The following is a 24,585-nucleotide window of genomic DNA, read 5'->3' as shown; positions in this document are numbered from 1 at the left end:
CCCCCCCCCCCCTCCCCCCATCCCGTCTCTCGGCCCTGAGGGAAGCTCTCACCGTGTCGCCGGCTTTTCTTGTTAAAGCCCCTCACTCTCTCTCTCTTCCTCTCTCCCTCCCTCTCCCTCTCTCTCTCTTCTCTCTCTCTCTCTCTCTCTCTCTCTCTCTCTCTCTCTCTCTGCCTGGGGGAAGCAGCTCTTCTTCCCTAATGTGTTTCCTTATGTTGCTGCTTTCTGCCGCTCTGCTGGTGAATTATGGAGGAGAGCTGGAGGAAGAGAGAGAGAGAGAGAGAGAGAGAGAGAGAGAGAGAGAGAGAGAGACGCTCCACACTCTGAACAGCAGAGGGTTCCAGACAGAACCGGGTTCTAGATAACAGGGTTCTTCAGCTTTTTAGCTTGTGATCGCTTAAAACCGCGAGAACCGAGAAATGCCTCCTCGCCTACGGAAGCCCATTGAGGACACACAGTATATTCATACATTTCATTTACGTTGTGTTCCCATGATAATGAGTTAATTTTCTCGAGATAGAGTTATTCAGATAGTTATTTCTGAATAGAGATAGGGTTATTTATGTCATTATCTCGAGATAACACATTTTGTTTTCCTGGGATAATGAGAAAATTATCTCATCTCGAGAAAACACTTTTTGTTATCTCGAGAAAACAAGAAAATTCACTTATCACGGTAAAACGGTGTAAATAAAATGTACGGATATATGTTCTCAATGGGCTTCCGTACTCAGTGTTGGGCAGTTCAAATCAAAAATGATTTTCCCTTTTCAGGTTGTTTCATTTGATTCGTTATCAGAGGCTGAAAGTCCTGATGACCTAGTGATCTTCTGCTTCTGTTGCATAAAATTAAATGACAATCTGTGACTAAATAATAACCTCTCTGCTGCGTGTGCTTTCCCCATATGTGACAATACATTTGTACAGTAGAAATATGTTTTTGTCCTGTCCCACAAATAATCTCACGACCCTACAAAATTATCTGGCTATAATTTTGATGATGAATTGGACTGAACTGAACTGAAGAAGCCTTTAGAGGTCCAGGTGGTTCTTCATAACAGCGATGGGTCTGTGAAGCAGCGTTTAACCCACAGAGAAACCCTTCCAGAGTCTTAACTTGTGAGAGTGCAGCTCTCCTCCCTGCTGTCTGTCAGCTTTATGTTTAGTGAACTTTATTGAACCCGGAGAGCGGCAGCGGAGCGGAGCGCCGCTCGGCTGCGGCTCGGCTCCATCAGGACGGTCGGACAGTGAGCAGCGACAGTGTAAACCCTTCAGTCAGAATCACTTTATTTGTCAAGTACAATAAATGTACCTGAAGCTGTCTTGGTGACAGTGGAGACACATACAGGACCAACAGGAGCAGCCATGTTGGAAGTCCCACTTTGTCTTTTTCATGACTGCTGAGCTGCTGCTGCACTTTGGCTCCGCCCCAAACTGGAACTGTTCACAAAAGTTCAGTTTTTCTGACCTGATCTCAGAAATACATGAATTGAACTCGACTTGTTGACACCAAATTACCTGTCGGTGGCATGTGAAGTGTCATGAAGGAGACACGACTGTAAGCAGGCAGTAGAGTCACAGTGCAGCAGCTCAGGTGTGGTCGGGTGCTGGATGGGCGATCAGTTTGACTTCAGTGCCGGAGACCGGAGTTCAATTGACCGTGTGTTAACTCCCACCCCCCTTAGTTACTGTTGCTATGTCTGACAAAGATGGACGCTACCATAGATGCTACAATCAGACTCAGTGGTTCCCCAAAAACATTGTTACCATGTTTTGTCTGTCGGAGTCAGACCGCTGCAACAGAAGCCGGACTGATGAAACTCTCAGTGCGGTCGGAGGCTCTGTGGGAACTGACGGAGCAACATGTCAGAGGAAGCAGACGGACGCTGAGCACGGATTGGTGGATCGATATGTCAATCATTATTTTGCAAATGGTCAATTCCCAGCTTGTAGGAAGGAAATTTCTACTGAGAGTCAAGTTTAAAATTTTTAGCTAAAGTTTTTCTTCTTTAACCATGACAAGCCTTTCCCAAACCTTAACCAAGTTGTTTTAGCTCCTAAACTTCACCAGGGAAAGTTCTGGTAGTTCTGGAAAGTTCAGGTTTTTATTTATCTTAGCTCCCAACAGAAGTTCATTCTAAAATTGTGGGAGATTTCACTCTAATGGTACCAGAGACAAGCTGCCATGTTTCTCCTGACGAAAGACAGAAAAAGTCTCATTTCTGTGTGCTGGCTGGTTGTAAAACAGGGGAATGACCCTTTAATTTACAGCAAGCGTACTGAGCTGCCAGGTTTAGTCAGAGAGGAAGAAAACATTTCAATCTTTAGTTGTAATTCTTCCAACATGGCGGTGCGTCCCGTCTGACCGGTGGGAACCAAACCGTCAGTCGGACGTCCCACGACTCTCCCTCTGTCCTCATGCTGACAGAACAGAGTCAGATCTTCTCCTCTCTTACATGAACTGATGAACTGATGAACTGATGAACTGATGCATATTTCAGCAGCAAGCTGCCAAGTCGGCCCGTCCTCCGGTTTTGGGTCAGTGTGTCAGTGTGCCGCTCCGATCCTGCAGAGATCTGCTGTGACAGACTGAGGGGGGGGGGGCTGCCAGGAGGAGGAGGAGGGAGGGAGGGGGAGAGGAGGAGGAGGAGGAGGGGAGAAAAGGAGGAGAAGAGGGAGGAATAGGAAGAAGAGGAAGGGGAGGAAGAGGAGGAGGAGGGGGGGAGAAAAGGAGGGGGAGGAGGAGGAGGAGGAGGAAGATGAGCAGAAACAGTGGAGAGTTGGAGATACAGGACATGTGGCTTTATTTCCACACTGTGAAGCTCAGCCTCCATGTTTGTGACAGAATCCAGTTCAGACCAGGTTCCTCCAGTAAAGGATTCTGGTCCAGCAGCAGGAATTGTTCTGGACATTTCCACCTGTTGGTCATGTAAAGGTTAGCTAACGCTTCAGTTTAGCAGCTGAAACAGTTAGCTTCAGGTTAGCTTCAGGTTTTGCTCACGGTTCAATAAATGAAAACTTGTTGTCATGAGTTGGGAGTTGAACCATCCGCCCCCCGACCTCTGACCCCCGACCTCCACACCCTGACTGTCCACTGTTAAACTACTTCCTGTTTCCTGTCCTGTCTCCTCCAGCTGATCCTTTCTGCTGGAAAGTTTAGGAACTAAAACAACTTGGTTAAGGTTTGGAAAGACTTCGGTCGTTTAAATGAGAAAAACATTTACTAAAAATAGAAATTTGACTCTCAGTAGAAACTGCCTGGTGTGAAATGCAGCTGCAGACAGACAGATGTGACAAACTGGTCCGCAGAGCGGCAGACAAAACTAATTTTTTATATCGTAGCATTTGTCGGTTCCTTCACACCACCGGAGTGCAGTCATGGAGACTTGGTGTGAAGTTTCCTGTTCAGCCCAACTCTTCTTCTTCGTCTGATTCTCTTCCTGTTTCCTGACCGGCCGTCAGTCTGATCCCGAGTCAGCCTGATCCCGAGTCAGCCTGATCCCGAGTCAGCCTGATCCCGAGTCAGTCTGATCCAGAGTCAGTCTGATCCCGAGTCAGTCTGATCCCGAGTCAGTCTGATCCCGAGTCTGATCCCGAGTCAGACTGATCCCGAGTCAGCCTGATCCAGAGTCAGACTGATCCAGAGTCAGTCTGATCCCGAGTCAGCCTGATCCCGAGTCAGCCTGATCCCGAGTCAGTCTGATCCCGAGTCAGATCCCGAGTCTGATCCCGAGTCAGTCTGATCCTCCATCAGCTGCTGCTGCTGCCAGGAGAAATGTTCACTGATTTGTGTAATTTGACTCCTGTCTTGTTCAAACAGCAGCCGACATGAAAGAGATATTAAATGTCTGTGTTGAAATCAGACCCAGGACACACACACACACACACACACACACACACACACACACACACACACACACACACACACGCACACACACACTCTAAATGTTTTACAAGATTCATATACTGCTGAGGCACAGTGTGGTTAGAGGTTATTTAAGGATACAGAAAGTTTCACCGCCTCAACACACACACACACACACACACACACACTTGCATACCTGCACATATTAAATGTCTGCATCACTTTAAATTATTAAATCAAATTACAGTTATACAAAACGTGGTTTAAGGACATTTAAGGATACGATCATCTTGACCACACACACACACACACACACGCACACACTCTCTAAATACTTTATTTGTATCCATTGAATTAGATGTCAGGAGTTTCACACACACACACACACACACACCCTGTAGTGGTGCAGGCTGGAGGAGCAGCAGAGGTTTTCTCAGGTGATGTAACTCAGCAGCGTGAAGGAGAGCGGATCGAATTCAACACTGAAGGAGGAAAAGGGAACTTGAATCCTCCGTCTGGCCGGAGTGTGTTCACAGCAGCTAGCGTTGCTCCGCCTCCACAGAGACCATGAAGAAGTCAGCGGTCCGTCCCCGCTCAGCTCGACCCGATCGGCTGGGCAGTTATGTACTTTTGTCGAAAATCAAATTCCATTAATGTTCTGTTGTCCTTTGGAGACGGGAACTGATGGCAAAATAGTAATTATTTCTGATAATTTCTTTCAGTTAGATGATGAAAGATTTGAGATTTGCTCATGAAAATGTGGGTTTTTGTGGCACAATTTAATCAGGAAACCTTCAGCCCACAGACTGAACAGATGCAGGGAGTTTCTTCCTCCATCGTCTCCTGAAGGGTTTGAAGCTGCAGATTGTGTTTACGGTCGCCGCCATGTTGACTTTTTTATGGAGGCGGAACAGCCAAAGAGAGGCAGAGGGCGGAGCCAAGGTGGAGGGGGCGGAGTTTGGGTCGTCCGCAGAGCCGCAGCTCCGCCTGCTATTGGCCCGTAATCGACCTGCCAATCACTAGGAAAAAATCACTATTTTGAAAATCTCCATAAGGACACACATTAGAGGAAGTGATAAGTATTAGCATTTACTATTAGCATTTATATTTTAAGATTTTAGTCTTACCCAGACTGACTTCAGGTGAAGTATGTCAGGTATTGATCATCCTGAGTTGTTGTTATTCAGCTGTGAGCAGCCTGTCTGGATGAAGGCGTGTGGAGAGGTTGAGGGTTCGATTCCCACCGGAGCCGACCTGCTAAAAATACCTGCCGTCCTGAACGCTGCAGCGCCGCCTCTGAGCTGCGGCTGTCTGACTCACAGCAGAAAACATCTGCTGTATTTTTAGACTCTCAGGATTTTATTGGCTTCTAAAAACAGCCACAAGCTTTCTGTCTGTCAGGAGGAAACCTCACTCCTGCAGCCTGAGACACAGACGATTTCTACACTGACGACCACGTGTTTCTGAAAATATGTACTAATAATAATAATAATAATAATAACTTTATTTATTCAGCACCTTTAAAAACAGAGTTCACAAAGCGCTTTGACAGTCAAAATAAAAGCAGAAAACTTAAAATGAATTTAAAAAGCAGTGGAACAGTGAGAGAGGAGTTAAATGAAGAGAAGAGGAGAGAGGAGGAGAAGAACATTCAAGAAAATACTAACCATGAGATAAAAACCAAAATAAACAGTAAGGAAAAAAGAAGATAAAAATATGATAAAATTAAGATAAAGAGATGACATCACATATAAGTAAGTCTAAAAAAAGTGGGTTTTAAGAAGTGATTTAAATTAGAATTAAATTAGATTCTGTCAGCCTGAACCAGAGTCTGATCCTGAACCAGAGTCTGATCCAGAGTCTCATCCTGAACCAGAGTCTGATCCTGAACCAGAGTCTGTTCCTGAACCAGAGTCTGATCCTGAACCAGAGTCTGATCCTGAACCAGAGTCTGTTCATGAACCAGTCTGTTCCTGAACCAGTCTGATCCGGACCGGTCTGATCCAGAACCAGTCTGATCCGGACCGGTCTCTTCCTGGTCCTGCTCCTCCTCCGGTTGAAAAGGTCAAAGTTAATGAATATTCTGATCTGGCCTAGATTCCATGATGAACCGCATCGCCGCTGAAGACCACGCCTATTATTAAGTCTCTGGATCCGAAAGGAGGAGGATTAATATTCGGAGGCAGTCAAAGGTCGGCGGAGATAAACAACGAGACGGCGAGACCCGAGAGGAGAGCGGCGCTTTCCTGCTGATGAGGCGTTTTCCAGCCGCATTAAATCAAGCTGCGCCGCAGGTCAGCTGTGATGATCAATGAAATCAACTGAACCATTTGTTTTTACCGGAGAGCGGGAGAGAGAGAGACTCAGCAGCCCGACCGCTTGCATCCGCATCCTGCTGAGGCATTCTGGGTAATACCACAGAGCCGGAGCGTACGTGAAGCGCGGCATGAGGTCGGACGGTCTGACGGGAAGCGGATCAGAGCAGGAAGCTGTCGGTCAGAGGTGTGAAACTGAAGCTGCAGGTTTATCTGAAGCTGGTTTATCTGAAGCTGGTTTATCTGAAGCTGCAGGTTTATCTGAAGCTGCAGGTTTATCTGAAGCAGGTTTATCTGAAGCTGCAGGTTTATCTGAAGCTGCAGGTTTATCTGAAGCAGGTTTATCTGAAGCTGCAGGTTTATCTGAAGCTGCAGGTTTATCTGAAGCTGGTTTATCTGAAGCTGGTTTATCTGAAGCTGCGGGTTTATCTGAAGCTGCAGGTTTATCTGAAGCAGGTTTATCTGAAGCTGCAGGTTTATCTGAAGCAGGTTTATCTGAAGCTGCAGGTTTATCTGAAGCTGCAGGTTTATCTGAAGCTGGTTTATCTGAAGCTGCAGGTTTATCTGAAGCTGCAGGTTTATCTGAAGCAGGTTTATCTGAAGCTGGTTTATCTCTCGCCATCAGAAGCAGAACATGACGAGCTGCAGAAATACAGTTTACACCGTCAGTCTGAACATGAGGACAGAGATGTGAAAACAGAACTTCACCTTCCCAGCTCTCTTCTCTTCTCTTCTCTTCTCTTCTCTTCTCTTCTCTTCTCTTGTCTTCTCTTCTCTTCTCTTCTCTTCTCTTCTCTTCTCTTGTCTTCTCTTCTCTTCTCTTCTCTTCTCTTGTCTTCTCTTCTCTTCTCTTCTCTTCTCTTCTCTTGTCTTCTCTTCTCTTCTCTTCTCTTCTCTTCTCTTCTCTTGTCTTCTCTTCTCTTCTCTTCTCTTCTCTTCTCTTCTCTTCACTGCCCCAGCAGCAGGACAGTTGCTTGGAGTTTGCTGCAGTGCGCTTCATAAAAACATCCGTCCATAACACAAGATAACACAAACAGACTGAACAAGCAGCAAACAACAACAAACATTAACAAATCAAGACAAACTAAAGGTGATGGATAATAAGTAAGAGAGCAAAAATCAGAAACAAATACAGTTCTCTTCTCTTCTCAGATATTGTATTGTGTGTGTCGGCAGAGTGCTAAACTGAAGCGGCAGACAATGAAAATGACTTTTTAGACTTATTTTTAGCTCATTGTAACTATTATATCATGCAGCTATTTGACAATTTCTGCCACAAAAATGAAAAACAAAAAAAAAAAGTCATTCCTTTTCCTTCCTGGAAAACAATGATTTAACGGTGACATCACGCTGCACCAGGGGGAGGAAATAAAAACTCCAACCAATAAAACATCACAGATTTTTGAACAGTCCCGCCCCTCCGCCCCTCCGATCAAATCAAACTATCTTTCCCTCCCTGACTGATCTCCCATTGGTTTAGACTTTTGAGTGATCCCTCCCTGCGTTCTGTCAGGACAGGAAACGCATCAAATCAAGGAAGCAGGACGCTCTCAACATGCTGTTTAATGGTGACTTTAAACACACAAATGTTTACAGCAACAAGATGTCAACCTGTTCTGTCGACATGAAACAAACACAGTGGGTTTCAACCTGTGATCTCCAGGTCAAGAACGAGTCGTATTAACCTCCAGGTCACTACAGGGTAGACCTGGTTCCACTGGGGCTTGAACCAGGACCTTCTGCGACCGCTATGGAACCACATCCCATCTTTTCTTCTTCGTCTTTCCTTCTTTCGTCCGTCCTCCTCGATCCACCTCCTGTCATCCTGATTTCAAAGACTTAGCAGAGAAAATTCAGGTTCTAATGCAGCTTTATTGTTTCCATGCAGACGACAGTGAAGGAACAGTAGAACCTCATGACAGGTCTAAACATCCAGTGGAGGTTCTTCTGAGATCTAAAGGAACCAAAGAGCACCTTCAGGTTCCTCAGTGGAAAAGACAGTTCTGCATTCCCTGATGGACTCTCTCTGAGAGTCCATCAGGGAATGCAGAACTGTCTTTTCATCACCCACAAAAACTGATGCCTATTTGCTTAATAATATCTGTCTGTTGCAGGTGAATTTTTTAAATTATTTTACTTGATTGATACTTTAAATTATTATTTCCTGGGGGAAGCAGAGACGCTGCAGATATTATATTTCACAGGATGAAATATGTCATATAATATCTCAGAAGTACTTTTTTTTTCAGATTTCATGGCTCACATTGGAAAAAAAATATCTTGCAAACCTCTTGGTTAGTCCTGACCTCCAGGCTGAGAGCAACTGTTGGAGTTTATTGACCATCAAACCATGAGTGTTATGTCATAGTTATATGTCGTATATATATCTATTCTCATATAGATATGTGAGTCTCCAGTGTGGAGCTGCAGGCCTCAGGCTCTTCTCCAGTTTATCGGTTCAGGATTTAATTTCCTTCTCCATGTCTGAGTTTTAACGGGGCGAAACCAAACATGAGGAAATCCTCTGTAAAGAGAAAACATGATTCTTCTGTTCAGCAAAACCAGGATCATAAAACTCTTTCCTGCTGTCGCTCCAAAACCACAAACATGAAAGACAGTCAAAACGCTTATTTTTCACTCACATCTCATGTCATTTTGAACTCACGCAGTGGGGATTTTAATATTTTCCAAAGGCCCAAAGGTCATGTGGTTTGTCAACTGATTATAGAAATCAAACTCATGATGCTCTTACCAAGTTTTTATCCTATTAAAACCATATTGCATTGAAAAGTCCTAGATATTTAGTTTTCTTTAAGATATTAAATTGATACTGGACTCTTGATTTGTTCTGACTTGACTTGCTGTTCTACATTTAGACTTGAGACTTGACATTAATGACTTGGACTTGACTTGGACTTGACTTGGAAATCTACATTTAGACTTGGGACTTGACTTGAGACTTGAGTCTCAAGACTTGAGACTGACTTGGGACTCGAGTGAAGTTGACTTGGTCTCACCTCTGGTCTTTACCAAACTCAGATCAGCATCAGATTAATTTGTCCGGTATGTTTCATCACTCAGTCTGTCCTGTTGTCCTGAGGAAGTGAACCAGAGTTAAACTGGGTTTAAACTGGGCTCATGTTGCAGCAGAGCGGCCGCAGGTTTCCTGGCACAGTGGAAACCTATTAAACCTATTAAACCTATTAAACCTATTAAATGCGACCAGAAATAACACCGCCGGGGGAATAACAAGTCATTTTGCTCTTAAAACGCCCCGAGACACTTCGGCCCGCCGCGGATTAGTTAAGTGCTTCAAAAATTAGAATGATTATTTTTCATCATTATATTGGAGAGTAAAAGTATCGGCCTAACTGTGTCAGACAGGAGTGACTTTCAGTAGAGTTACTCTCTCTCTCTCTCTCTCTCCTCCCTTCTCTCTCTCCCTCTTCCTCTCTCTCTGTCTCTCTCTCTTTCCTCCCTTCTCTCTCTCCCTCTTCCTCTCTCTCTGTCTCTCTCTCTTTCCTCCCTTCTCTCTCTCTCTCCCTCGGTCTCTCTTTACTGCTCTCTCTCCCTCTTTCCCTTTCCCCTTCTCTCTCTTTACCTCTCAGTTCAGTTCAGTTGAGTTCAGTTGATTTATTTAGATCATGTACAGATTAACAAACAAATATACAACAACAAATTGCATGTGAAATGAAATGTACAAGACTGTAGATTCATAATAGTAACAGTAATACATGTTACATAATACAGTTCAGTTCAGTTCAGTTCTACTTTCTTGGCTCGACAGTAAATAAAACAATATGTTGTGAAACCAATACCGTGTCAACTGAGGTAATATTATGAACTTCCATTTCATTGATTATTGGACCGTCTCTCTTGGATATGAGATTCCTAATGTCAGCGAGATTTACCGGTTAAAATAAAGTGTGTGTGTGTGTGTGTGTGTGTGTGTATCTCACTCCCTCTCTGCTGTGAGTTGTGTGTTAATCACTCCAAGGTCAGCTGTGATGCAATACTTCTCCTTCCTGCTGTGTGTGTGGTATGCATGTGTGTGTGTGTGTGTGTGTGTGTGTGTGTAGGTGTGTGTGTGTGTGTGACCTGGACACCTGCCATGCTGCCACAGTAAATTCCACTCTGGACATTAAAGCGTTTGAAGCTCGCTGCAGTGAAACCTGAGCAGAGAGGAGGAGAGAGGAGAGAGGAGGAGAGGAGGAGAGGAGGAGAGAGGAGGAGAGGAGGAGAGGAGGAGAGAGGAGGAGAGGAGAGAGGAGGAGAGAGGGGAGAGGAGAGGAGGAGAGGAGGAGAGAGGAGAGGAGAGGAGAGAGGAGGAGAGGAGGAGAGAGGAGGAGAGGAGAGAGGAGAGGAGAGGAGAGGAGAGGAGGAGAGAGGAGGAGAGAGGAGGAGAGGAGAGAGGAGGAGAGGAGGAGAGAGGAGAGGAGGAGAGAGGAGAGAGGAGAGAGGAGAAAGGAGAGAGGAGAGAGGAGAGGAGAGGAGAGGAGAGAGGAGAGGAGAGGAGAGGAGAGGAGAGGAGAGGAGAGGAGAGAAGAGGAGAGGAAAGAGGAGAGGAGGAGAGAGGAGAGAGGAGAGAGGAGAAAGGAGAGAGGAGAGAGGAGAGGAGAGGAGAGGAGAGAGGAGAGAGGAGGAGAGGAGAGGAGGAGAGAAGAGGAGAGGAAAGAGGAGAGAGGAGAGGAGAGGAAGAGGAGAGAGGAGAGGAGAGGAGAGGAGAGAGGAGAGAGGAGAGAGGAGGAGAGGAGAGGAGGAGAGAAGAGGAGAGGAAAGAGGAGAGGAGGAGAGAGGAGAGAGGAGAGAGGAGAAAGGAGAGAGGAGAGAGGAGGAGGGTGTTGCGTCCCGTACCAGACGCCCCGCTGGTTGGACGGCCTGCAGCTGCCTGGTGGCTCTGCAGCAGCATCAGAGGCTTCAGGGAGACGAACAGAGTTTTCCTCTCTGTGACCGACGGCCGGAGAGGAAAACTGACGTCTGACATGTGGAACCAGTCTGTGGCTTTAAGGTTTTTCCTGCTGTCACCTGATCCTCTGTAATACTTCCTGAAATACTCCCTGAGGTTAAATACAGATCGCTGTGTGGAGCACGCTGCAGGGGACGCATCAACAAACAGCTGCCTAACACCGACACACACAACACTACATAACACCCCCACACACACACAACATGTAACACCCACATACACAACAACACATAACACCCCCACTTACACAACAACACGTAACACCCACATACACAACACCACATAACACCCCCAAACACACAACAACACGTAACACCCACATACACAACAACACATAACACCCCCACACACACAACAACACGTAACACCCACATACACAACAACACGTAACACCCACATACACAACAACACGTAACACCCACATACACAACAACACATAACACCCCTACATACACAACAACACATAACACCCCCACTTACACAACAACACATAACACCCCCACATACACAACAACACATAACACCCCCACATACACAACAACACATAACACCCCCACTTACACAACAACACATAACACCCCCACATACACAACAACACATAACACCCCCACTTACACAACAACACATAACACCCCCACATACACAACAACACGTAACACCCACTTACACAACAACACATAACACCCCCACATACACAACAACACGTAACACCCACTTACACAACAACACATAACACCCCCACACACACAACAACACGTAACACCCACTTACACAACAACACATAACACCCCCACATACACAACAACACATAACACCCCCACATACACAACAACACATAACACCCCCACATACACAACAACACATAACACCCCCACATACACAACAACACATAACACCCCCATACACATACACAACACCACCATACACAACACCCAGTATCACACACACTCCCAGTCTCCTCCACTGGCAGTAATCAAGATTTAAGATGATATTTCAGTTACATAGTTTGAAGTAACAGTGATGTCTCTAATGATAATTTCTCTTATTTACATGGATTCATTTAATAATCAGTCTCTATGTTCTTTTCTGTAAATCCAACATCCGGGTTACAGACCTGTGAGCTGCTGGTTTCAGGACGCTCCTGTCAGCTAAAGATCTGGTTCCACTGGGGCTCGAACCCAGGACCTTCTGTGTGTAAAGCAGACGTGATGACCGCTACACTATGGAACCACATCACTCTTCTTCTGCTGATCCTCAGGGTCTGGAAGAAACCGGTTTCCAGTCAGGAAGTGTTTCTCTGGTTTCTGTCTGACCGGACGAGTCAGACCCAACACACACTGACTGTTCACTGCACAGCAACCTGATTCAAGTCCTTATAAGACAACAGTCTGATTAAGCTGCTGATGTGTTGTGAAGAATTATTCCATTCATATTCCTGTTTACCTGCAATGGAGCATAGACAGAATAATGATGATAAGGCGACTTCACCCCCATGTGAGGGTGAGAGGGTTTTTTTTTGTGTTTTCTCATCTCACATCCACAGTGTGAATTTATTTTTATTTCTCTCTCTTTTTCTGGTGAATTGTATTTTTATTTGGAAATTGTGAAGCATTTAGAAATACAAGAAAAGATCCAAGACATTCACATTTTCCTGTTTTTTTAAAAATGTATTATTATTCCAATCTCCATCCTGCACACCTGCCCCCCCATTCCACCCACCATACCCACAATGCACCACAGAGAAAGAGAGAAATAAAAACAAAAGAAAAGAAAAAGGAAAAGCGAAATAAATTTAAAAAATAAAATTAAACAGGAGAAAAAAGACAAAAAAAGGTGGAGGGAGCATCCATTTTTAGCGCATAAAACATTTCATTAGCAACACAGATCCAGTCTGTCTTTCTTATGCATTTTATTGTATGTAACTTAATTTCATCACTAAACTTCTATTCAGATTCTTTATTATCTCTTAACTCTTTTCTCTGAGCTTCAACACACGACCCAGCTTCCCTTCAGGATGAAGACAGAACTTATCTCATCTTATCTGATCGTATCGTATCTCAGCTCATCTTATCGTATTGTAACTTATCGTATCGTGTCTTATATTATTGTAGCGTAAGTTATCGTATCTTATCGTAGCGTAGCTTCTTATTAGCATCTTAGCATTTTATTGTATCTTATCGTGTCTTATCTTATGTTATCTTATCGTATCTTATGAATGAAGTGGATTTAATTGGTCAAATCAATAAAGGATGATATAGTCGTTTTCTCCTCACCTGGTCAGTTTACTTGGTTGTCTGGTCTGTCCTCCAGCAGAGCTGAAGTCACCTGTCCAGTCAGGACAGATCAAACCGAGCGCTTTGTTCCTCAGACCGTCTATTTTTACACTAAACAGACATTGAGGTAGGGAAAAAAAAAACCCAGTCCGCATGATTTTAATGAGGTTTGACCTGCTGCACCTCGCCCTCACCCTGACCCGTCCTCCATCCACGCCTCGCTCCCCCAGATACGCTCACCTGTGGGTCAGCCTCCGGTCGGCGGCCCCGGAGACGAGACCCGGCGGGCGGTCTGAGGGTCGTAAACCCTGACGGGGCCGCACCCCCGAACCGCTAGGCATCCTGGGAAATTACCGGCAGGCTCGCCGGGCCGAGCGCCGGTGGATTCTGACTGGCTCAGAGGTTAGTCCGGTCTAGCTGACAGTTTGGCAGGAAACCAGCTTTCATCTGGAGTTCTGCTCTGTTCTGAACATCTAGCTGGATGAGAAAACACTGAAGCAGCCGGTCAGTTAGTTTAGGAAACCAAACATCATGTAGAGTCTGTTGGTGATGTTCTTCTCATTCCTGCTCCATTCAGTAGTTTGTTGTGTTTTTCTTCTTGGTGGATGACTGGCCAATATATATAATATATACCATATATACCAATATATACCAGATGTTTCCAGCAGCTACAGTGGAGTTTGATATGAGAAAATGTTTCAGGATGTAAAACCTCAGCGGTAAACGTCAGGTTTTGGTGTCAGTCCCTCAGAATCAAAGAGCGAGGGCTTCTTTCTAGAGCCGCCATTTTGCACCGAGAGACGTTCAACAATCATACAGGGAGAAATCCATCGTAGAAGAGGAGAGAGACCAGTTTCTCCACCACAGGAGCAGGAGAAAAGGCATTCTGGGAAACGTAGTAAATCACTAACTGCAGTAGAAGTAGACGAGGCAGGTTGAGGAGAAGTTGGCTCACCCAAAAAGTAAATTACAGCATTGTGGTGACGTCCTTCCCTCTCTCTCTCTCTCTCTCTCTCTCTCTCTCTCTCTCCTGACCTCTCTTGTCGGATCACAGCCGGTCTGCAAAGCCTGGAAAAGTATCGAAAATGAATTTGATCACTTCCAGGTTTTGGAAAGTTTTCTAATTGGACAAAAGTCTGTAAAAGTATTGATATTCAGTCCTTATGCACATAGAGCTTCACATTTTATTTGTATTTGTTGTGGTGAACAATAACCTTCAGCTGCAGAGTGATAGATCGTCACCAATAACACACTTATTGATCAGCGACTAAAACCTTCACACCCAGTGGAGAAGTGAAAGTCTGGTAGTAAAATGTTGGAGTTGAAAAGCTTCAGGTCGCTGACAGGAAGGACTGAGCAAGGAGACTGTCGGCTCTGACACTGATGAACGGCTCACAGAGTGTGTGTGTGTGTGTGTGTGTGGCGGCAGACAGCCAGATGGCTGATGGGAGGTGACTCGACAGGAGAGGTGAACTGAGCAGGCAGGAGAGAGTCAGGAGGCGAGGAGGGCGAAGAGAAACACAGAGGTTTCTGTTACAGACCATGTGTACTCCTACTGCGTCTGTACTGCAGTACTACTGCGTCTGTACTGCAGTACTACTGCGTACAGTCGTAGTCGTTCATGTATTTCTACTGCATCTCTCCTGTAGTGGTACTGCGTACAGTAGTAGTTGTAAAATCCTTCATGTCTTTCTTTGCGTCTCTCCTGTAGTAGTACTGTATTTCTTCAGTGTTTCTTCAGGTAACTCATTACTCTGATGTGTTACAGTAATCTGATTACATTTTTTGTGGTACAAAGTAATTCATGTGTTAGTTTTTCAATTCTTGTAATCAGTTATTCGTTACTATGTAAAATTAGAATGTTGTTACTTTTATTTTTCCTCCATTATGTTTCATTTTTGTTAGCGCAAATTATATAATTTAAATCCAACAATTTAATGATATTCCATTGAAGATTTATTGTATATATATTTTCTCCAACTGTAGTTTTTTTAAGGTTTTTAAATTAGCCAGCGTAGCGCTACGAGCCGACGAAGGAACACAACCAATGCTGCAGTTCATTTCTTTACAGGTTAGCCTAGCGTTAGCTGTTTACTAATATCAATACATTTATGCTTTAAAACTCATAAAGCTGTGTTGATTTGTGAAGATTATTTCATATCACAAAAGGTATGAAGATCATGAGTCTGCGTTAAACAGAACTTATTTTCAGCATCAGACCCAAACGTGAAATTAGATTAATGCAAACAGGCTAACGACCAGCCAGTCTGGAGTCAGCCACACACACACACACACACACACACACCAATGCAATGTCATTTACAATCCTCGCTCGCCTGGTTACCCTGGACGAGTCCTCAGGTGAGGCCCGGTCGCCACGGCAACGGTTTCTGCCTCGTTCCTGCTGTCAGTGTCGGTATGCAAAGAGCTATAGATGGGTCACTGCATACACACACACACAGACACACACACACACACACACACACACACACACACACATACACATGTATGTATTGACTCAAATGTGTATGCATAGAATAAAAATGCATGCATGCACTTAAAGGCCTGTGGACCAACAGATATGCACATGCACACAAAGACACAAAGGCACGTACACACTTTCACACACACACACACACACACACATACACACACACACACACACACACAGACACACACACACACACACACACACCCTGACCTTGCCCAGCCTGGTGGACAGTGGAGCTCGTCATTGTGTCCCAGCAGCAGGTCGGGCCGCGGGCCTCGCTCCGCTCCAGACTGTCTCACTCTGATCTGCTTCAGACTGACAGACTGAAACACTCTGCTGCAGACTGACAGACTGAAACACCCTGCTGCAGACTGACAGACTGAAACACCCTGCTGCAGACTGACAGACTGAAACACTCTGCTGCAGACTGACAGACTGAAACACCCTGCTGCAGACTGACAGACTGAAACACCCTGCTGCAGACTGACAGACTGAAACACTCTGCTGCAGACTGACAGACTGAAACACCCTGCTGCAGACTGACAGACTGAAACACCCTGCTGCAGACTGACAGACTGAAACACCCTGCTTCAGACTGACAGACTGAAACACCCTGCTGCAGACTGAAACACTCTGCTGCAGACTGACAGACTGAAACACCCTGCTGCAGACTGACAGACTGAAACACCCTGCTGCAGACTGACAGACTGAAACACCCTGCTTCAGACTGACAGACTGAAACACTCTGCTTCAGACTGACAGACTGAAACACCCTGCTGCAGACTGACAGACTGAAACACCCTGCTGCAGACTGACAGACTGAAACACTCCGCTGCACACTGAAACACCCTGCTGCAGACTGACAGACTGAAACACCCTGCTGCAGACTGACAGACTGAAACACCCTGCTGCAGACTGACAGACTGAAACACTCTGCTGCAGACTGAAACACTCTGCTGCAGACTGAAACACTCCGCTGCAGACTGAAACACTCTGCTGCAGACTGAAACACTCTGCTGCAGACTGAAACACCCTGCTGCAGACTGACAGACTGAAACACTCTGCTGCAGACTGAAACACTCTGCTGCAGACTGAAACACTCTGCTGCAGACTGAAACACCCTGCTGCAGACTGACAGACTGAAACACTCCGCTGCAGACTGAAACACCCTGCTGCAGACTGACAGACTGAAACACCCTGCTGCAGACTGACAGACTGAAACACCCTGCTGCAGACTGACAGACTGAAACACCCTGCTGCAGACTGACAGACTGAAACACTCTGCTGCAGACTGAAACACCCTGCTGCAGACTGACAGACTGAAACACTCTGCTGCAGACTGAAACACTCCGCTGCAGACTGAAACACTCTGCTGCAGACTGAAACACCCTGCTGCAGACTGACAGACTGAAACACTCTGCTGCAGACTGAAACACTCTGCTGCAGACTGAAACACTCTGCTGCAGACTGAAACACCCTGCTGCAGACTGACAGACTGAAACACTCTGCTGCAGACTGAAACACTCTGCTGCAGACTGAAACACTCTGCTGCAGACTGAAACACCCTGCTGCAGACTGACAGACTGAAACACTCCGCTGCAGACTGAAACACCCTGCTGCAGACTGACAGACTGAAACACCCTGCTGCAGACTGACAGACTGAAACACCCTGCTGCAGACTGACAGACTGAAACACTCTGCTGCAGACTGAAACACCCTGCTGCAGACTGACAGACTGAAACACTCCGCTGCAGACTGAAACACTCTGCTGCAGACTGAAACACTCTGCTGCAGACTGAAACACTCTGCTGCAGACTGAAACACCCTGCTGCAGACTGACAGACTGAAACACTCCGCTGCAGACTGAAACACTCTGCTGCAGACTGAAACACTCTGCTGCAGACTGAAACACCCTGCTGCAGACTGACAGACTGAAACACTCCGCTGCAGACTGAAACACTCTGCTGCAGACTGAAACACTCTGCTGCAGACTGAAACACCCTGCTGCAGACTGACAGACTGAAACACTCTGCTGCAGACTGAAACACTCTGCTGCAGACTGAAACACTCTGCTGCAGACTGAAACACCCTGCTGCAGACTGACAGACTGAAACACTCCGCTGCAGACTGAAACACTCTGCTGCAGACTGAAACACTCTGCTGCAGACTGAAACACTCCGCTGCAGACTGAAACACTCCGCTGCAGACTGAAACACTCTGCTGCAGACTGAAACACTCTGCTGCAGACTGAAACACCCTGCTGCAGACTGAAACACTCTGCTGCAGACTGAAACACTCCGCTGCAGACTGAAACACTCCGCTGCAGACTGAAACACTCTGCTGCAGACTGAAACACCCTGCTGCAGACTGACAGACTGAAACACTCCGCTGCAGACTGAAACACTCTGCTGCAGACTGACAGACTGAAACACTCTGCTGCAGACTGACAGACTGAAACACCCTGTTTCAGACTGACAGACTGAAACACTCTGCTTCAGACTGACAGACTGAAACACTCTGCTGCAGACTGACAGACTGAAACACCCTGTTTCAGACTGACAGACTGAAACACTCTGCTTCAGACTGACAGACTGAAACACCCTGCTGCAGACTGACAGACTGAAACACTCTGCTGCAGACTGACAGACTGAAACACCCTGTTTCAGACTGACAGACTGAAACACTCTGCTTCAGACTGACAGACTGAAACACCCTGCTGCAGACTGACAGACTGAAACACTCTGCTGCAGACTGACAGACTGAAACACCCTGCTTCAGACTGACAGACTGAAACACCCTGCTGCAGACTGACAGACTGAAACACTCTGCTTCAGACTGCAGGACTGAAACACTCCGCTTCAGACTGCAGGACTGAAACACTCCGCTTCAGACTGCAGGACTGCATGTTGGCTCCACACTCAAGAGGAAATATTTGGGAAAAGAGAAACATGTTTTGCTCTCTTTCCAGCTGTCAGAGGCTCCAAGGAATGTTCAGTAACTAGCTGGTTAAAGTAATAATAATAATCCTTAACATTTCCTCTACCTGTCTGTCCTGCTCCTCTCTCTCTCTCTAACTCAGCAGTGATCCAACCTCCAGGTCATAAATCTTCTCCTCTGTCTGTTCTAAACAGCCGGAGTCTGGTCGCTGTTTCCTGCTGCACAGGAAGTGATGCGTTTTACGTTTCGGTTTGTTTGGAATCAACAGGAGAAGAAGAACTGGGTAGTTAGCATGAGCGGCGATAGCCACCAGAAACTCAAACTGCAGCAACAGGAAATCCAAGCTCCGCCCACAATGTTTGATTGACAGGTGATCTGTGGGAAGAGCAGTGCAGAAACACCACAGTGAGACTGACGAAAAAGAATGAGGATTATCGAGGATTACCGCTTTAAGAAACACTGCAGTTTGTGTTAAAATAAACAGAGTAATTTGGTTTCACTCTGTAACATTAATGAAATAATTTTTTGCAGTGTATTTGCAGGATAAATGCATGAAAGCGGATTTCTACAATGGCTCCAACTGTCGGCTCAATTAAGAGCAGAGCATATGTCCTTTTGGAGAAGGATCAGAGAGAACTGAACTGAACATATGGCTGCTGTGGAGGGGAAAACACTAAATCCAATTTTGGAGATTTTCATGTTTTCACTCTAACTGAAGGTTTCATGGTGCGTTAAAGGTTTTCCAGGCTCCTGGAAGTTCCTTCAAAACCTGCTGCACTTCACTTCAGGTGGCATCATGAGGGAGTTATGTGTTAGTGCCTTTCTATAAAATCAGAACATGATATGAAATGCCATAAAACACACAATCTGCCACCATTCATAGGGTGGAAACAGTCAGTAACAATATCATAATACTGTCCTACCACATTCATATTGGATTATAATATCTGTATTTTCTGTTAATCATAATGAATGAGTCACAGTCCCTTAGAGCCTCATTAATCATTTTTGATAAAAGTCATTTCTGCAGACGACAGGATTACAAAAACTGAATATTTTTCTTTGAAATGTTGCACAGACATTCCTGGACATCTAATAATCCTCGTGTGTTTACATCCATGATGATGATAATCGATGCGATCAGCATTTTGAGACGGCAATCCAAAGATGTGATTACACAAATCAACCACTGTTATATACAAATTATGTTCATCAGAATTAGAATTATAAGTTTTTTTGTATTGGTAACCTACAGACAATTTACCAGCCATTAAAAGATGCTGTTGCAACAGTGATAAGTTTTACCCAAAACCTTTTTTAAAAACACGTGTTCATAAATCTGAACACAAAGCTGTTTTTGTCAATTCCTGAAAAACATCTCATTAAAAAATCCTGAAAGTCTCATAAATTTCAACCTCAGCCTCCATGTTTGTGACAGAATCCAGTCCAGATCAGGTTCCTCCTCCAGTAAAGGATTCTGGTCCAACAGCAGGAATTGGACTGGATATTTAGCTTCATTTAGCTAGCAGAGGTTAGCTTCAGGTTTTGCTCATGGTTCAATAAGAAAAAACTTTCTCTGAAAATGAAAACTCTCTAGTCGTGTCTCCAGCTGATGTTTCTCTCACAGAGCTGACAGGTGATATTTGAACATCAGGCAGCAGCTGACGCTTTCTGTTTGATCCTCTGGAGCTGAAACTGTTGCTGATGGTTTGTTTCTTCTCTCTCTTGCAGGAGTTTCAGCAGTGAAGAAGACACACACATGTAAGTTCTGACTGTTTTTTCCTTCAGTTGTCTGTTGAAGATCTGTTGTGTTTGCTTCAGGATGGGAAACGACCGGCAGACAAATATTGTTCAAGTTCTGCTGCGGTTTTGGAGGTTTGTTGAGTTTCCTGGTCAGTTTGTCAGGAAAGCAGCCGTCACCTGGAGTCCTGTTCTGAACTGCTGGTTGGCTGGTAAACAGTGGCTGGTGGATTGTGGGAAGAACCTTGTTGTGGCTGTTGGTGTCAGTGTGCTGGATCTGGACCAGATGGAGCAACACATGATGTTTTGAAGTGAGCCACTTATAAAGGCTTGTTTCTATATGTTGGGTTTGGTGTGAGTTGTCGTTTTGTGGCGGCACAGTTGTCCAGCATCATGATTGGCTGTCAGTCGATGAGCCAAAAAAACAAAACAGAGAAATGACTGAAGCTATTTTCAAGTCGTCCCGGTCTTCAGCGTTCCTTCAGCAGTCAGTTTGAACACAGTTTGAACACAGTTTGAACACAGTTTGAACACAGTCTGAACACAGTCTGAACACAGTTTGAACACAGTCTGAACACAGTTTGAACACAGTTTGAACACAGTTTGAACACAGTTTGAACACAGTTTGAACACAGTCTGAACACAGTTTGAACACAGTTTGAACACAGTTTGAACACAGTTTGAACACAGTCTGAACACAGTTTGAACACAGTTTGAACACAGTCTGAACACAGTCTGAACACAGTCTGAACACAGTTTGAACACAGTTTGAACACAGTCTGAACACAGTTTGAACACAGTTTGAACACAGTTTGAACACAGTTTGAACACAGTCTGAACACAGTCTGAACACAGTTTGAACACAGTTTGAACACAGTCTGAACACAGTTTGAACACAGTTTGAACACAGTCTGAACACAGTTTGAACACAGTCTGAACACAGTCTGAACACAGTTTGAACACAGTCTGAACACAGTCTGAACACAGTTTGAACACAGTTTGAACGCCTCTGTGACTAACTGTTGCTTGGCCTCAGTCGGAGCTAAACGCCGGGCCAAAAGCGACTCGGTAACTCCGGCTGCTCGGCTGGAGATTTTTGGCTACAAGTGAGCGTCTGTTTTCAGCTCAGTGTCAGTGTGTTGAGTCCTTACTCTCTAGAGCAGCTTCTTCACGTCCGTTCCTCGTTCCAGGTTTTTGTTCCCTGTCAGGTAATGAGACACACAGACAGGCGGCTCACTGACCACCATGCAGGACCAAAAGTCTGCAGGACCGGCCCATCAGGACCGGGACTGAAGAACCTTGCTGCACAATCATGTATCTCACTCCCAGAACTGTGTTGCCTCGTGGCTCTGGAGTGTCTTCCTGTTGTTAAGTGAGTCACTTATAGTGTCCGTTAGGCCTGAAATAACTGTGGAGAGACATTCAGGGGGAGCTGTGTGTGTGTGTGTGTGTGTGTGTGTGTGTCATGGACTACTAGAAATATTTTTTTACAGTAGGTTTGATTGGATCTGGTCTTGGTAAATGAATGCTGTGCTTTCTGTCAGAGGAAACAGAACAACACTGAACAAGAAATCAGTTCCTTTCTTTCTTTTTTCCTTCGTCTCTCATTCCTTACTTAATTTCCTTCTTTCCTTCCTTCGATTTCCCCCTTTCTTCCTTTTCTGTCTCTCTCCCTCCTTCATTCCCTCCTTCCTTCTTCCCTTTCCCTCTTCATTCCTTCCTTCCCTGCTTCTTTTCTTCCATCTTTCTTTCTTGTCTCCCTCCTTCCTTCCTCCCTTCCATCTTTCTTCCTTTTCTCTCCCATCCTTCGTTCCTTCCTTCCTTGCTCCAGTCATAATTTCTAGCTTTCCTTTTTCTTCCACCCCCCCTCCTCTCCTCCTCCCATCACAACTCCCTGTTGTCTCTCTGCTGGATAAACTAATGATGAAGTGAGTCTTCTTCTGCTGCTCTAATAAGAGTGTAATTAGTCCTGCAGACTCTCCGCCTCGCTGTCAGGAGAGAAAATCAAACGCACCCCTCTGCTTCAAAGCCGCGCTGCAGGAAATACCTGGCCGCCTCGTTTAGACCGCCGGGAAAAAAAAAACATCCCCGGAGGCCGAATCAAAGCTGGAGTGAAGTCAGGATGGATGGTTTAAGTGGAGGAGGAAGAGGAGGAGGAGGAGGATGAAGATGAGGAAGAGGAGGAGGAGGAGGAGTTCAGTTGAAAGCACAGATCTTCCTCCCTGCTCGTCCTGCTGGACTGGAGGAGGAGAAACGAACCTGTGAGAGGCTTTGCTGAAGAAAACAAACTAGCTGATATAATAATAATAAAAAGAAGTGGAAGAAGAAAAAGTAGAGGAATTAATTTGTCAGGTCAACTTTATTGATATAGTGCTTTAAAAACACAGTTTGTACCAAAGTGCTTTAATGCTTAAGTGATTTAAATCTCTGGTCAGAATTCACAATGTCACGTTACACAGTGTTACTGCCGTCTCACTTTAATGACATCACACAACAAAGCAGCTTATTGATCAGTAAACTCTCCTGACTGGGATCAAACTGTTTGAACACAAACACTCACAACAGCTAACAGGCTAATATATAGCTACGATGCTAACGCAGCGCGGTAGTTAGCATTATCGTTTGCGTCTACTAACACAGAACTGGATGTTATGTAAAACGCATCACTTCCTGTGTGACTGTGTGGGGAGGAGTTAGTTTCTGTTTCTATAAAGCATTGAGAACCAGAAGGTGCAAGGAGCCAAACCAAAGTGACACAAAATGAACAGCAGATGTTTCGACTTGGTATTTCATCCTGTTGAAAAGCTCACTTCATCATGCTGAAACGACATGATGACATCACACTGTACACGCTGAGTCGGCGAGTCTTCCTGCTGAGCGCTGACTCACCTTCACTCAACTGTGCTGAGGATGACAGAGTGACGCCGCCGCAGCAGCTGGGCGGTGTGTTTGTCTGTTTGTTTTGGAGACCCCCCCCCCCCCCCCAACACACACACACACACACACACACACACACACACACACACACACACACCTCTCTGAAAATAAATGGCAGCTGCTAACATGTACGAGCCTGTTACCTCTGCCAGGTTTCATACACAAGTGTGAAACTCTGTTAAGTCTCTCTACCTGTTTCACACAAAAGGGGCGGAGAAAGCAAAGGAAACGGACGACCAATCAGAATCGAGCGAAGCAGCTTTTCCCGCAGCCTGTTAGCAACATGCTAACACATCTAACTTCTGTAAACAGCTTCTGTAAAGCTTCATCTCTGTAATCTGATGCTGAAACCTGAGTCTAAAACTGACATCAGCATTTTAATAACAAACTCAGCTGGAACTACATTTAGTTTACATCTGAGAAATTAGATTTTTATATTGTTTGGAGCTGAATGAAAGTGAATGGCGTCTAGGAAGGGAAATAAGCCACATGGTAACTGTTCCTCTGATATTAGCATGTAAAAATCCACGGGATATTTGGGGAAATGGGCTTAACGTCCACTGTGGCTGAATCATCCTGTGACTCCGTCCACCAGACAGGAGGAACGAGCTGCTGTGGTTTGGGTGGAACAGGAAGCTGCAGACTGCTGGGCTTCACCTGGTTCAGATCCGCTGGTTTAAGGAGAGGAAGTGATGTTCACGTTCCCCCACCGGGTTTTCTCTGTCTCACCTGGGACTCGAACCGCCGACCCTCCGGTTACAAGCCTGCTCCTCCTCAGGCTGCCGCCGCCGGCCTGTCCGGTCGAGGCGGAGCCGGACGGACGGTCTGATCTCCAGGCGTTCAGATCATCAGCTCTTCCTCCTCCTCCTCCTCCTCCTCCTCCTCCTCTCTCTGCTGCAGGCTACAGAGAGAAACATCTGTCTGTTCAAACTGACAGTCTGTTGTGCAGATAGAGAAAAGCACACAATTCTGTTTGCTTCTGTTTTTCTTTTTCTTGAATTTTCTTTTCTTCTTCTTTGAATTGAAGCCCAGGTCGCTCCAGTGGATCTGTGCCGCGGTCA

General features: G+C 45.5%; 1 protein-coding gene and 1 non-coding gene across 2 annotated transcripts in view; one reads left to right on the top strand and one right to left on the bottom strand.

Moving 5' to 3' along the window:
- The window catches only part of LOC139928586 (nuclear receptor ROR-alpha A-like), a 187,930-nt gene that overhangs the window by 80,768 nt on the left and 82,577 nt on the right, over positions 1–24,585 (top strand). The window contains exon 2 of the mRNA XM_078285465.1: positions 20,579–20,608. Coding sequence (XP_078141591.1) covers positions 20,579–20,608 — 30 coding nt within the window. The remainder of the gene's footprint in view (positions 1–20,578; positions 20,609–24,585) is intronic.
- trnav-uac (transfer RNA valine (anticodon UAC)) lies at positions 12,304–12,376 on the bottom strand. The gene has a single exon. It is a non-coding gene; the product is annotated as a tRNA-Val (tRNA).

This window comes from Centroberyx gerrardi, chromosome 1 (assembly GCF_048128805.1).
Source record: "Centroberyx gerrardi isolate f3 chromosome 1, fCenGer3.hap1.cur.20231027, whole genome shotgun sequence".
NCBI lineage: Eukaryota > Metazoa > Chordata > Actinopteri > Beryciformes > Berycidae > Centroberyx > Centroberyx gerrardi.
This window is presented reverse-complemented; position numbering and strand designations above follow the sequence as displayed.